The 12,855-nt window shown below is 46.5% G+C and overlaps 1 protein-coding gene across 1 annotated transcript in view; it reads left to right on the top strand.

Moving 5' to 3' along the window:
* Nucleotides 1–4,863: 4,863 nt before the first annotated feature.
* Nucleotides 4,864–12,855, top strand: part of ROR1 (receptor tyrosine kinase like orphan receptor 1) — a 173,578-nt gene continuing 165,586 nt past the window's right edge. Inside the window, exon 1 of the mRNA XM_074906047.1 lies at nucleotides 4,864–5,145. Coding sequence (XP_074762148.1) covers nucleotides 5,046–5,145 — 100 coding nt within the window. The 5' untranslated portion in view covers nucleotides 4,864–5,045. The remainder of the gene's footprint in view (nucleotides 5,146–12,855) is intronic.

The following is a 12,855-nucleotide window of genomic DNA, read 5'->3' as shown; positions in this document are numbered from 1 at the left end:
ATCATTCCCAGACAGTCAGCTGCTTTGCTATCTTTTCATTAAAAAAATAAAAAAAAAGGAAGAAGAAAAAAGTTTTGTGTGTAATACATTTTCCCTGAGGGAACTAATTCCACGAAGATATTGACTACAAGCCTTTTGTTGTTTTAAAATATGTAGACATGCATCAAACAGTCAATTCTTCTCCCCGAAGTCACCTTGGGAAGCTTTATCTGTGTGTTACATCTCCGAAGCATCCTGCAGACCCCGTAGGAGAAACTCTGTCTAATTTGCCCTCCCAAGCCTGTGTTTATCCTTACCTCAACTACTTTTTGCCATCAGATCATTATGAAGCCTCTGTGCTATTCATTTTATGGTGTTTAGGGCTGTGTCCACCCTAGTTCCTTTGTTTAATACATTTTTAGTTCTTCCACTGTGGTATGACAGACTGCAGCATGTTAAAGTAGGGAGAATATTTGTATTGATTTCAAAATGCTGCAGATTGAGAGCAGATGTACCGTGTATTCCCCAAACGTGTGTTTTAACTTTCATTTATGTGCTGTGCTGAACAGTCTTCAAGCCAGGAAGTGATTTATATTTGCTAATTGCATGCACTTTGGTAGATTTGCAGCTAAAAATAAGTGGTTTGTTTTTTAATTAGAAATGATTTATCCATTCACACTGCATGTATCTAATGATTAGAAGCTAACTGAAGATTTGAGGAGTCTGCATTTAGTTTCCCCGTCTGCTGTAGAATTCTTTTGTATCTTCAGGCACCCATGGTGGGTTATCCCTGTGCCCAGCTCAGAGCTATCTGGACCTCACGGACATCTTCGTTACACAACAAACAGATTAAGGAAACAATTTTGTGTTGCAGCTAAACAAGTCCAACGGCAGGTTGCTGCCAAAAGCAGTGGTTCAGCTGCTCCTTCCCCACCCCTGAACAAGGGTCCCACTTGCATCTGCTGGATCTGACACCCCAGCAGCTGTGGGGGGAGCTGACCCAGCTGGCTGACCTGGAGGAACATTGCTCTTCTTTTTGCTCATCAGAGGGTCAGTTTTCCACAGGACCAGTTGGATGAACAGACTTGCCCGGATGAACAGACTTGCCCAGATGAACATACAGGAAACAAAAGAGATTTTTTTTATTGTGGGCAGCTTGCTGTTAGATCGGTTTTGAAGTAACTTGAAATGTCACCTTAGAGTGTCAGGGCAGGCAAGCCTGGGCTGGTGCTGCAGAAATCCTATCCCAGCTGCACGGCCTGACCTTTTCACTGGCATTAGCTCTAGTATTCCTGTATCTAGATGATAAGTGTCAGGACCTGGAGGGCACTCAGAGCTCTTAATGACTGACCAGCCTCATCTGGGGCCTCCAACCCCACCCTACGCTTGCCCAGAGGCTCTATTTAAGCTCAGCTCTGGCCTCCCCTATCAGCTCCTGTCTGTGCTATGTTGGAGGGTAAGCAGGTGGTAATTCCAGTATCCCTGTGCCTGGCTATGGGCCCTGCTTGTCTGATACGTGCATGGACTGACTGCCCTGCTTGACCTCAGACCTGTCTTATCACCATGGACCTGCCTGGCGATCACTGGGTGGCATACCAGTGGCTGTGGCTGGAATGGATCCTGACCTGTAGCTGATTTCTCAGCTTGACTTCAGACACACCTCACCACCATGAACTTGGCTGGTGAGTTAGATTCTCGCTTGGACCTGGGCCTGCCTTGTTCACCTGGGTTGGGGATGGTGGGGCAGGCTCTGGTTTGTGAGGCCCTGTTCTGCTGGCTGTGGCACCCCTTCAACTCCCTGTCCCTTAAAGACCAAAGGGAATTTGCTGTGCTCCAGGAAAAAGGACCTAAATTGGTAGAAATATCCCCTCTCTGAAGAGGTAACTATCTGTCAGTTTAGCTCTTGAACCATCTCAGCTCCTGGTTCTTTGTGTCAGAAACTATGTGTGGGACTGGGGAGACCATGCAGCTGCCTGGAGAAGCCAATGGTGTGGGTCCTTCCTGACCTTGATTTGAATCAGCTCTGGCTGGTATGGAGGTGCTTGGCTTCCTGGTCAGTTTAAGCTGGCCTAAGCAAATGTTGCTGCTGAAAGGGCAGTTGTGTGTGGCTGTGCAACTGGCACAAAGAACGCGTTGGAAATGCATGATTGGGAAAGCAGGGGGAGGTGCCAGGCTGGCTGCCTTCAGCATCCTAAGGCATATCGGAGCAAGGTGGCAAAAAGTCCTGCACCTCTAACAAGGAGCTACTTTGGCTAATGCTGCAGAAATTAAAGCCTGCCATGCTGCAGAGGCAGCCAGTCCTTTCTGTGTGCCACACCCAGATCCTGTAACAGCTCTGGCAGTACTGAGCTTGGCTTGCCTCTTCCATCTAATCCATATTTATTTATTGGGCAGTTTTCACTAGGAAGTAGATCATCTCTTGTCATCATTCTCCTTGGTCTGAGGAGGAATGTGCATGTTTGAATATGTGAGGAGGAGGTGGTTTCAGACCTCAACCTCTTTCCCTAACACACAGCTAGATGCTTATCTGGGTTTGTTCCTCCTCTTGAAACTCTTTTAGCGTCTGACAAGAAATACAAGATTCATATGGCAGAAAGCAAGCCTAAGAGGTGTGGGATCTGATCTAGCAGGAAGTGAGGAGGAAATTCCTTTAATCTTGTCCTTGTTTCCACTCTGCTTATGAACCTTTTAGTAAACAGTTGCTGACTTTTGAAATCCTAAACGTAATCTAAGCATCCCAGGAATGTGATCATTCTCCTGAATGGAAAGTAGCTATCACTCCTAGTAGCTTCAACCAGCTTTGGCAGTGTCCTTCAGCAAAACAGTGTTATCCACTATTGAACCTGGACTGTATCAGAAATAGCGTGGTCAGCAGGGACAGGGAAGGGATCTGAGCCCTGGGCTCGGCACTGGGGAGGCCGCCCCTCGATTCCTGGGTTCAGCGTTGGGCCCCTCACCCCAAAAAGGCCATTGAATGACTCGAGCGTGGCCAGAGAAGGGCAACGGAGCTGGGGCAGGGTCTGGAGCACAGGTCTGCTGGGGGAACTGGGGGGGTTCAGTCTGGAGAAGAGGAGGCTGAGGGGAGACCTCCTGGCCCTCTGCAACTCCCTGCCAGGAGGGTGCAGAGAGCTGGGAATGAGCCTCTTTAACCAAGTAATGCTAAGAGGTAATGGCCTCAATTTGCACCAGGGAAGGTTTAGACTAGATATTAGGAAGCATTTCTGTGCAGAAGGGGCTGTTGGGCGTTGGAATGGGCTGCCCAGGGCAGGGGGGGAGTCACCATCCCTGGAGGTGTTTAAGAGTTGGGCTGACATAGTGCTGAGGGATCTGGTGTAGTTGGGAACTGCCAGTGTGAGGTTCATGGTTGGACTGGATGATCTTCAAGGTCCTTTCCAACCTAGACGGTTCTGTGATTCTGTGCCTAACCACAATTACAGCTGTGATATAACATGTACGGTGAACAGGTACTTTCCGTTGACAGGAGTGAACTGCAACCCTCCTGCCCACTAAGCTCAGCTTCCTGTCACCAGTGAGAGGGAAAAACTTGTTGTGGTTTGGCTGTAGGTACCACGTCACGGCTGATCGAGTCCTGGTGCTGAGGCCACAGCTGTGTAGGAAGCACACCTGTGGGGACAGTCCCCAGCCTGGGGTGAGATGTGTGGGAGAATGAGAGCAGGATTACACGGCTGCCCTTGGCTCTTGTGATCTCAGGTAGCAATTATACCTGACTTCTTTTCAGGTAGGGTGACTTTTTTTGAATAAAAGCTACATTAGAAGAAATCTATATTAAATATTGATTTCCCTACAGCAGAGAGAGTTGAAAAATGATTCCTAAGATGCAAACTGGACTTCTGAATTCCTGACTGACAGGAAAAGTAGAAAATACCCAGTAAATCTGAAATGTTGTGAGGGGAAAATGAGAAGCTCTTGACTGTCAACTGACGTATCAACAACAGTTGAGAAATAATCACTTTTCCACACTGCTAGTTCTCACTCTTTGCTTTGTTTCAATGGGAATGCTCTAAAGAGTGGAGCACTACACCACTGAGCTCAGTGGGATAAGCTTGAAATGACAAAAAGCTGACCAGCTGCCCTCGCCATCACCACGGCGGTGCCGGGGCAGCGAGCGATGCCCTTCCCAGGGGCGGAAGGTGCCTGTTGTGTGCTCCCACCGCGGCTCAGGTGTGTGTCGGTAGCTCCCGACCATTCCCTGCCTGGTGACTTTGGTGTGCGAGGCAGGTACACGCCGACCCGCGGTTGTGAAGTAGCAATTTCACCCCTTCTCTACCGACATGGCGTCCTTTACTTTGTGGCTGGGGAGGTTCCTTGGTGAAGTTTGCTGATGAGGTATTTCAGCTCTCATGTGTGATTAGGGAAGAGACTTGGGAAGGTGAGGAGTGGGGGTAGCGAGTAACAAAGCCGGACTCTGCCTGGAAAAGTGTTTTTCCCCTCAGGTGCAATAATCCCGCAGATTGCTTTTACCTCATGAGTGGCAGACCCTTGGAAAGCGTTAATGGTGAGGGGAACGGGGCGGCAACTCCAACCAGTGCCTTCGTAAATCCACCTGCTCTGAAAGAGGAGACACGAGGCTCAGCCATGGGGGGCGCAGGCGGCCGGCGCCTCCCCTCCGTAGGGCCCCGGGCTGCCGGGGCAGGGTACGCGGCGCCACCCGCCGAGGTTCTCGGGGCTGAGGCGCCGGCTGAGGCGCAGGAAAATGGCGCCCGGCGGGGCGAGGCGAGCGCCCCCCTGCGGCGGGCGGGCGGGGAGGCGGCGGCGGCCTGGGCGGGACAGTAGGGGGCGCTGCTCGGCCGGGCTGCGGCGGGCCGGGGCCGGGGCCGGTCCGTGAGCGGAGCGGGCGGAAAAGTGACAAGTGAGGGGCTGAGGGCGGCGGAGGCGGCGGCCGCCCGCGCTCCCTTCCCCGCCCGCCTCGGAGGAGAGCGCAGCCCTGAGGGCGGCGGCGTAGGGACGGCTCGGGAGGAGGCGGAGGCGGCGGTGCTGCGGCGGGCCGGCCCGGGACGCCGGCCGCTGCGCGGTGGATGTGGGAGTAGCGCGGCGCCGGCTCAGGAATGCAGCAGCCGGGCGGCGGGGACGGGAGCTTCTTGCTGCTCCCGCTGCTCCTGCTGCTGCGTGCGGGCAGCCGGGCGGAGCTGGGGGACGCCACGCAAGGTAGGGGTGTGCGGGGGACCGCGTCCCGGCTTTTGTCCCGCGGGAGCCTCCCTGCGCCCGCGGCGGGACGGGGGCGATACCGGGGGGGGGGTGTGTGTGGTGTCGGAGGGGTCCGTGTGTGAGGGAGGCCGGGACCGAGCCGGTGGTGGGGTCCGGCGGCGGGGCCGGCCCTGAGGCGCCCTGCCCCGGCTGTGGGGGCGAGCGGAGCGCGGCCCCTCCACCCGCAGGGGAGCCCGGCGGCTCCAGCGCTTCCCCCCCCCGCCAGCCCTCCCTGCCTGCCTCCCGTTAACGAACGACGAGTTTTATCCTCGATCTGTGTTTAATTGCTTCGTCAAAAGCCCTTCCAAGCGTTCGGCCGAGTTGTTGGCGAAGTGGAGCCGCTCCCAGGCGATCCCGCTTTTGAGACGTGGTTGATGGTTCCCGAGGTGGCGTTATCAAGGATGACTTATCCTTTAGCTCCAGCTTTTGGGGGATGTTTTGCCGTCCTATCGCCCCTGTAGCCTTTCAAGAAGGTTTTAAAAAGCCTTTATTTTTTTCACAATAACCTTCCAGAAAGCCTCTTTGATTTACTTTTAATGAGTAATACTTATTTTGCGATCCTTGTGTTTTATTAGGGTTTTGATTCCAGCCTTTCGCAAATGATTTATGTTTAAAGCGTAGCACATGCATAAAGGGACCTAGATGGAATTGGGCAAGAAGGACTGATTTCTGAGGCCAAGTCAGTAAAAAGCGAGCAGTGCTTTTGGACGCCTGCATGAGAATTTCAGTTAAGAGGTGGATATTCATGAACTCCCTCTCCTTGAACGACTTCATATTTTATGGTGGGTACTTACATCACAAGCCACTTCTGAAAAGTCCTGGTTGGTAATATGGCCATATTTAATATTTAAAGAAGGGAAGAAGGTGAACACTAAAGAGATAGGGCTGATGAGTTTACATACTTAGAACCGAAAAGGCTGTGGTTATAAAACCTCTTGAGCCAAACTGTAGGATAACTGCCTTAAAGTCGGTCGCAGCTACCAGATAACAACGGTCTCGTCGTATGCCTGTGCCTGCGTTTCCCTCTGTGTTTCAGTGTGTCCCTGATGATTCCATTACCGGGAACTGTGTGTCAGGTAGTGGGTCTGTTTGAATGATTTCCAGGTATCACAGTGTGTTGGACACGGGAGTCTCCTGGTGCAGATTCAATGGCTGGATGATGTTCTGGCTCAGGGTGGGAATTCTCCATGACATCTCAATGGGAAAATTTTCAAATGTTGTTTTCTAGCGTCTCCAGGGAATGTTCTATGTGCTTAACAAATAGCTGTATCTTTAAAAGCGGGGGGGGAAAAAAGACAGGCCATCTTTTTACTGTTTTTCAAATTATAAACCTAAAGTTTTGAAATTATATGAAATTTTGTGGGTTTCTAAGAGACTGGAGGAACAAAAAACCCCACAAACATAAAGCAACTGATCACGTTGGGGCCAAAACTGGAATTTTTTTATTTAGGGTGAGTTCTGCTGGACAGTATCTTTCATTATATGAATTTACCTTTATGACTATTAATACAGTTATTATGCACAATTACTTTCCACAGTGAAATATTTCCTGTATTTTAACTAATACCTTTGGCAAAAACTTACAATGTTGACTCTTGGGCAGATCAAGTGATTGATTTTTCTTTTCATAGATAGGTATCTATCACATATGTTACAACCACATACTACATTTTTCTCTCAAACTTGTTAAAGATCAGGGTTTTGTAGAAAAATAAGGGATTCTGAACATCTAACACTCTAATAAAAGCGAGAAAACCCACAAAACAACCAAAAAACCTATTATAAAGTGTTTTACAAATTTCTTTAAGATAACTGCCCTGGCTGTGTGAATTGCTTTTTCTCCATCAGGAACCCAACTAACCATACAGAACCTTTCAATCCCTACCTTTTACCCTAACATTTTTCAAAAAGATAGATTATGGACCACTAAATAAGTAAAAGACTTTTTACTTTTTTTTTTTTTTCTCCCAGGCATGTCAAATAAAGACTGCAGTGAGTCCATCTCTGGTAGTAGCCTAACTTCTACTACCAGAAAACATGGGTTGGGAGTCCAAGATCTGACAGTTTAACACAATGAAAATATTGAAGAGTAGTTTGGGCTTTTAGCTCCCTGAGGTCCAGAAGGATCAGAGCCTCCTTGTGCTGTGCTTGGTCCAAACATCTGTGAAGACATGACTCCCACTCCAGAGACTTCCCAGTTGACACTCTGATCCAGTAAACGTATACAGATGTGCACAAATGGCCTCGTGTGAGTAGGCTGATGCAGCTCAGTAGGACCAGTCAGATGTGTATCTGCTTGGAGGCCAGGAACCTCTGCAGCTATTGTCACATCTCTTTTGGGGGGATTATTACCAGGTCATCCATTTAGTTGAGATATTGTCAAGTGACCAAAACTGGTTTGCTGTGTTGCCTTCCAAAAGCTCTTTTTTGCCTTTTCCTCTTCACTTTTCCCCCTGTCTCCTGCTGCTTCCTTTTTGTCAATGACCCTTCCTTGTAGAGAGCAAAACAAAACAAAAAGCGCCTTTTCCTTTGTACATTCATGCTGTCTTTAATGCCTGCTCTTCCCAAGGGTGCTCACGGGCTGGCCCAACTCTTCTGAATAAAACCCTTAGTTAATGTCAATATAAGTAAGAGGCACTCTTCAACTTAGATACTTGTTCATTCTCTGCAGTATCTGACTATGGGTATTACCAGTTCAGCTTTATTATTATTATTTTTCTGTATCATGTAACTTCATGAGGAGTCACAATGGAAGAAGTGTGAATAGAACAAAAGTATTTGAAAAGCTTATAGATAACCACAGATGATGTTTTAGATTATAGGGGGGCACAGTTGATTTCCTTGAAAGTTGCCTCTTGTGAGATAAAGTTCCACAGCTCTTGATTAGTCCCTGTAACACCCTGGTGGTGGTTAATTGTTCCATCCATAGGTCAACAGACTGCTACTTCATCCAGTATCCACTTATGAGTTTACAAACAAACAAAATGCTTTTGTTGCCTTAAGCCTATAAGAGGATGAGAGTGGATGTCACTGTTTGACTTAGAGTGATTGTAGTCTTACATTTCTTGACAAAAGTTGCTTGAAGTATCAGCAAATTATCTTCAGGACATCATTTCTTTGTTTCTATAATTAACGTCTGCTGAAGCTGCTGTGTTGATTATGTACACACTGGAACTTCAAGTTAAAGCATTGCAAATGAGATTGGGCAGGGCAGTGTTTCAAAGCTTGTGTATGGATTTTAAATACAAATACCTGAATGTAGGCAAAGAGCAGGAGAAAAAAAGCTTCCCTGAGGTGTGACACTGGATACTACTCTTTGGAAAAACATGTAGAAATGCAGCAGTCTTCTGAGACTCAAAAGAGCACCTCGGAGTTGAAAACTCTTTTAAAAAAATCTCTTAACTATATGCAGCTGCTTTCCACGTAGTGATTGTCTTGCAAGCCAGAAATATCTAGAAAGTTAACTAATACAAAATAAAAAGTGTAAACCTCTTCCCCAAGCCCTGGAACAAACCTCAGTCATCCTCAATTGCAAATTTTACATTCAGACAATTGTGCATGTTTTTGTATCTTAAGAAACAACTTTCAGGGATCTGGTAGACTGTAAGCTGCAGTTATTTTTGGCTGCAAAGTCGTGTGTTTTATCTACTGTTTCAGTGTGATGTCCTCATCTTGCTGTAGGTAGTATTTGCTGGTACTTCACAGGTGAGGTTACTCCCTGAACCAGAAGAAACGAGGCCGCCTGTATCGGGGCTGGCCCTGGCAAAGCTGGGAACTCTCACACCCAGCCTTGTGTAGGCAGAGGCCTGACAGTGATAATGCAGCTTCATTTTGATGGTGAATCCTATGTATTGAAACCCTTAAATGAGTCTCAAATGAAGCTATTTTACTGTTAAGATGCTATCTTTGATCTAAGTTTCTGTTTTTAAAAATCAGCAAACTGGGGCTTTTGTCGTATAATATTCTCCTGCACTTGGAAGCAGAGGGAAGGTTTATGTGAAATCCAAATCTGGTTACACAGTAGGAAACAGTTTCTAGTGGTAAGGGTAGTGCAGCACTGAGAACCTACTCCCTAAATTAGAGCTTAAAGAAATTTTGGGTTGATTGGGGCTGGGGCAGTTTTTGAATAGTTAAGTGACTTTGTAGGGTGGCTCCTATCCTGGTTTCTCTTTCATTTTAATCATGGAGATATTGAAAGTCAATGAATCTGCGCATTTATAAATGAAACGAGTGAAATTAATAAATGAGATCTACTATGATTCTTTGGAAAGAATAACAAAATACTGGTGTTAGCTTGAAGGATGCTTCTGTAGGTTCAGTGACTGCAGTTTTACATACTTCAATGGTGAATGAAGAGCTCTCTAAAATTCCTGCAGTTTTTACATTTGATGTGAAATTTCATTTGGTCAGGTGCTACAGAAGGAGGTGTAATTTTCTCTGTCTCTTTACAAGCAGAGGCACCGTCCCCCCTTGCCAGGGTTGTGGCATAGGAGAGGCTTGGTCATGTTTAATATCTTAATTGGGCTGAAATAACAGAATGCGTAGAAAGGCTATGAAGTTTGCTAAGGTGAAAACATGGGAGCAATTTCATCTTAAATAGATACCACTAGCGTGTAAAACTCTAAATATTACCATTATTGAATAGTAAAGTTCTTTTAGGGTCTCTTGGGAGTATAATGTAAAATAAAAGAACTCGCCTACGTTTGGAATCTGATGCAATGTGATATGGAAAACAGTGCTCCGCCAAAGTCAGACAGCTTGGGAAAAAGAAGTAGCTTTAGAAAGGAACCCTTTAGTGAGGGGAAAGCAATAACGCAGGCTTCTCAGCATACTTCCATGCCAGCATCCCGTAGTGAGGAAGATTGCTTTCCAGGATCTCCTCCTGAAGTGGAGACATTGGAGTGCCACTGTTTCCAAGTAAAACTGCCGAGCAGTGTATGAGAGGAAATGGCTAGTGACGTGTGAAAAGAATCCCTGGTGCATATTGCTGGGACGGACACAAGCTTGGAGGATGGTTGGTTAGATGTGATTCCTGCAAAATAATGCAGGATGGTCACCAACAGGAACAGAAAGTCTCATCACTCCCGTTGAGGAGGAACTGATCGGTGTAAATTAATTGGGGGCCAGTACCGTGTCTCAGCAGTGCTGTGTATACTGCTAGGCTTTTTCTAAGGTATTTCAACAAGTTATTAGCTGGAGTTCACGCTGAAGGCATGAAATAGGCTCTGAAGCAGAAGAAAGCCTCGGTCAAGTCTGCTTTGTTACTTCTACTGAGTTCCATGGAGTAATTGTACTTGATATCCTCTTCTAACAAAATCCCTTCAGCGAGCTGCATGGAGCCTCTGGTTGTGTTTGATCAGTGAGGTGCTACAGAGCCACCTTCACAGGAGGTTGAAGAACAACAAAAAATTGTCTCTTGGAGGAAGTATCCTGTATCATTGATGTTGACAAGGTCTGAGCAGCCTGTCCCCATCAGCTGATTTGGGACAACTACCTGGCAGTTTGGTAGTGCTGGTCTAGGCATGGCTTAACCCACCCGGGCGTTTCTTTTGTCGCATTGGAGGCAAGGAACCTGGACACATTTATGGTGCTTTGGGAACGTTGAAGGGAAAGGAGATTTGTCTGGCCTTGGTGTTGGGGAAAGTTTTAAAAAAAAAAATTGAGACAAGACACACTCCTCCTAAAGAGTTTGAGCAAAAGTGCTGGTAACTTTGTGCAGATGTTGCATGTTTTCTATAACTGCTGCTGATGCCCTGTTCTGCATTGTGTTGTAGAAAGACATGCTTTTACTCAGTAACAGATATCTGGGACTAGGTTTACGTTAAGACTTAGCCATCCCAATATGCAATGGTAAATTTTCATAACTAGATGAGTTCTTGAGAAAACAGTTCGTGGAGGCCTCGGTGGAAGCCTGCATTTTATTAAAAGCTTTTTTTTCCAACTGGTCAGGTCATATGTTGAAACCGATACTTGACGATGACTTCCTGTGACCTTCTGCTCCTTTCCTCCAAGGGCTGTCAGTTGTGCGTACTCCTGTCCTGTTCCCAGATGCTCTGCTCTGCTGCAGCAGAGGTCTGAACATCTGCTCCATGCAGATCTGGGAAAGAGCTGGAGCAGCGAAGCTCAGTGTCAGAGCACAGCAGCAGGCCATGGGAAATGGAAAGATCAGAGATAAGCAAGGAAAAATGTTCGGCAACTTTATAACCTCATCACACGTTCCCTCCAGAGACTGGAAGTATATGAGGGTAGGCTTTTCTTACCCTTAGAACTTATCTTTGGAAGGATATGCACTTCCAGATTCACAGCATGAGCATTTCTCTTAAGAGATAGTTATTTTGTCCTCTTGTGCTGCCTGAGAGTGTCCACACTGTGTCTGGTCAATACAGAACATAATGGCTACTCGGTCAGAGAAACTGTGTGCTTCGGTGCTGAGAATATGTGCTGGAGAAGGAGAGATTTTTATGATCTGTGTGGCCTTATTTTCAGAACTCATGAGGACCTTTAGCTCTTGTCATGTTTACTTGGGCGAGCTGAGCACTTCTCAGAATCTCAGCATTAAGAGCATAGGGCACAGATCAGTCCAAAGTTTTCAGAAGCCTGGTCAGGAGGAATGAAGCTGCTTGAGATGATGCAGTGAGAAATTTTACTAAAGCCCTTTTAAAATCATGTCTGGTACTTCATCTCTTCTTGTTGGGCCAACACCACTTTGAAAAGAACCAGTCTTTGTACTTCAGTCTCCTAGCCACATCTAGGTGAAAGGCAGGAATGGCATTTGTAGGGCAAAGTGCTGTCTTTCCCTAGCTCAGCTGACAATTTTTTGAGTGGGTTTAGACCTTAGATCAAGAGTGGACCCTAATAAGGTCTAATAGTAACACCACCCCCCTTTCCTTTTTTTTTTTAAATTGCTACAACTATGTAACTGCCATTATTTGAAAAATAACGGCAATGCTTCTAGTAGTACATAGGCTGATTTGTGCTAGGCAGAGGCTGTAGGTTAGTATTTTGGTGTGTTTTCATCTAAGCATTTCCTTTAGCACTAGCACTACAGAAAAGTTATGATAGTTGCTATGTTGAAGTGTTTTCAATTAAGTGACTTCTCCATCATCTTCCAGAGAGCTTGTGTCCGATTTTGAACAGAATGTGAGTGTCTGATGATAGGATTGTTCTTGCTGAAGGCTTTGGTTTAAAAGCAGGGATATAAAGGTGCTGACATGTATAAGGATTCTTGGGTAACAAAAAAATGCCGGGGTGGTAGAATGTACTGTGGAGTATGGTGACAAGTCTGGGCTGATGGACATCCTAAAAAGTTTGAAGCACATACAATATGGGCATCGGAGTCTTGATGGTCTCCTAGGAGAGGCTGTTGGTTGTGGTAAACACTTCTCTTTATTCTTTCTTAGACTTGGTACCAGCTTTTGTTACACAACATTATGCACTGGGTATGTTGGATAATATAAAACAGCTTGCCAGAGACTTTTTGTTGCAAATATGAACATGTTATGGAACTGCTAATTGTTGAAGTCTTTGAGATGGTCAGTCATCTGGAAAAAACCAGAAAGGATTAGTCCAGACTTGGTACACCCCCGTGAGGTCAGGCAGGTGTATTCCTGACCTCTTCTCACTACAAGTTGAAAGGAGTTTAAATGTTTTCAGATGATTCTTGTATTTGAT

This window comes from Athene noctua, chromosome 5 (assembly GCF_965140245.1).
Source record: "Athene noctua chromosome 5, bAthNoc1.hap1.1, whole genome shotgun sequence".
Taxonomy (NCBI): domain Eukaryota; kingdom Metazoa; phylum Chordata; class Aves; order Strigiformes; family Strigidae; genus Athene; species Athene noctua.
Note: the sequence above shows the minus strand (reverse complement) of the source record. Positions and strands in the feature narration are given on the sequence as shown.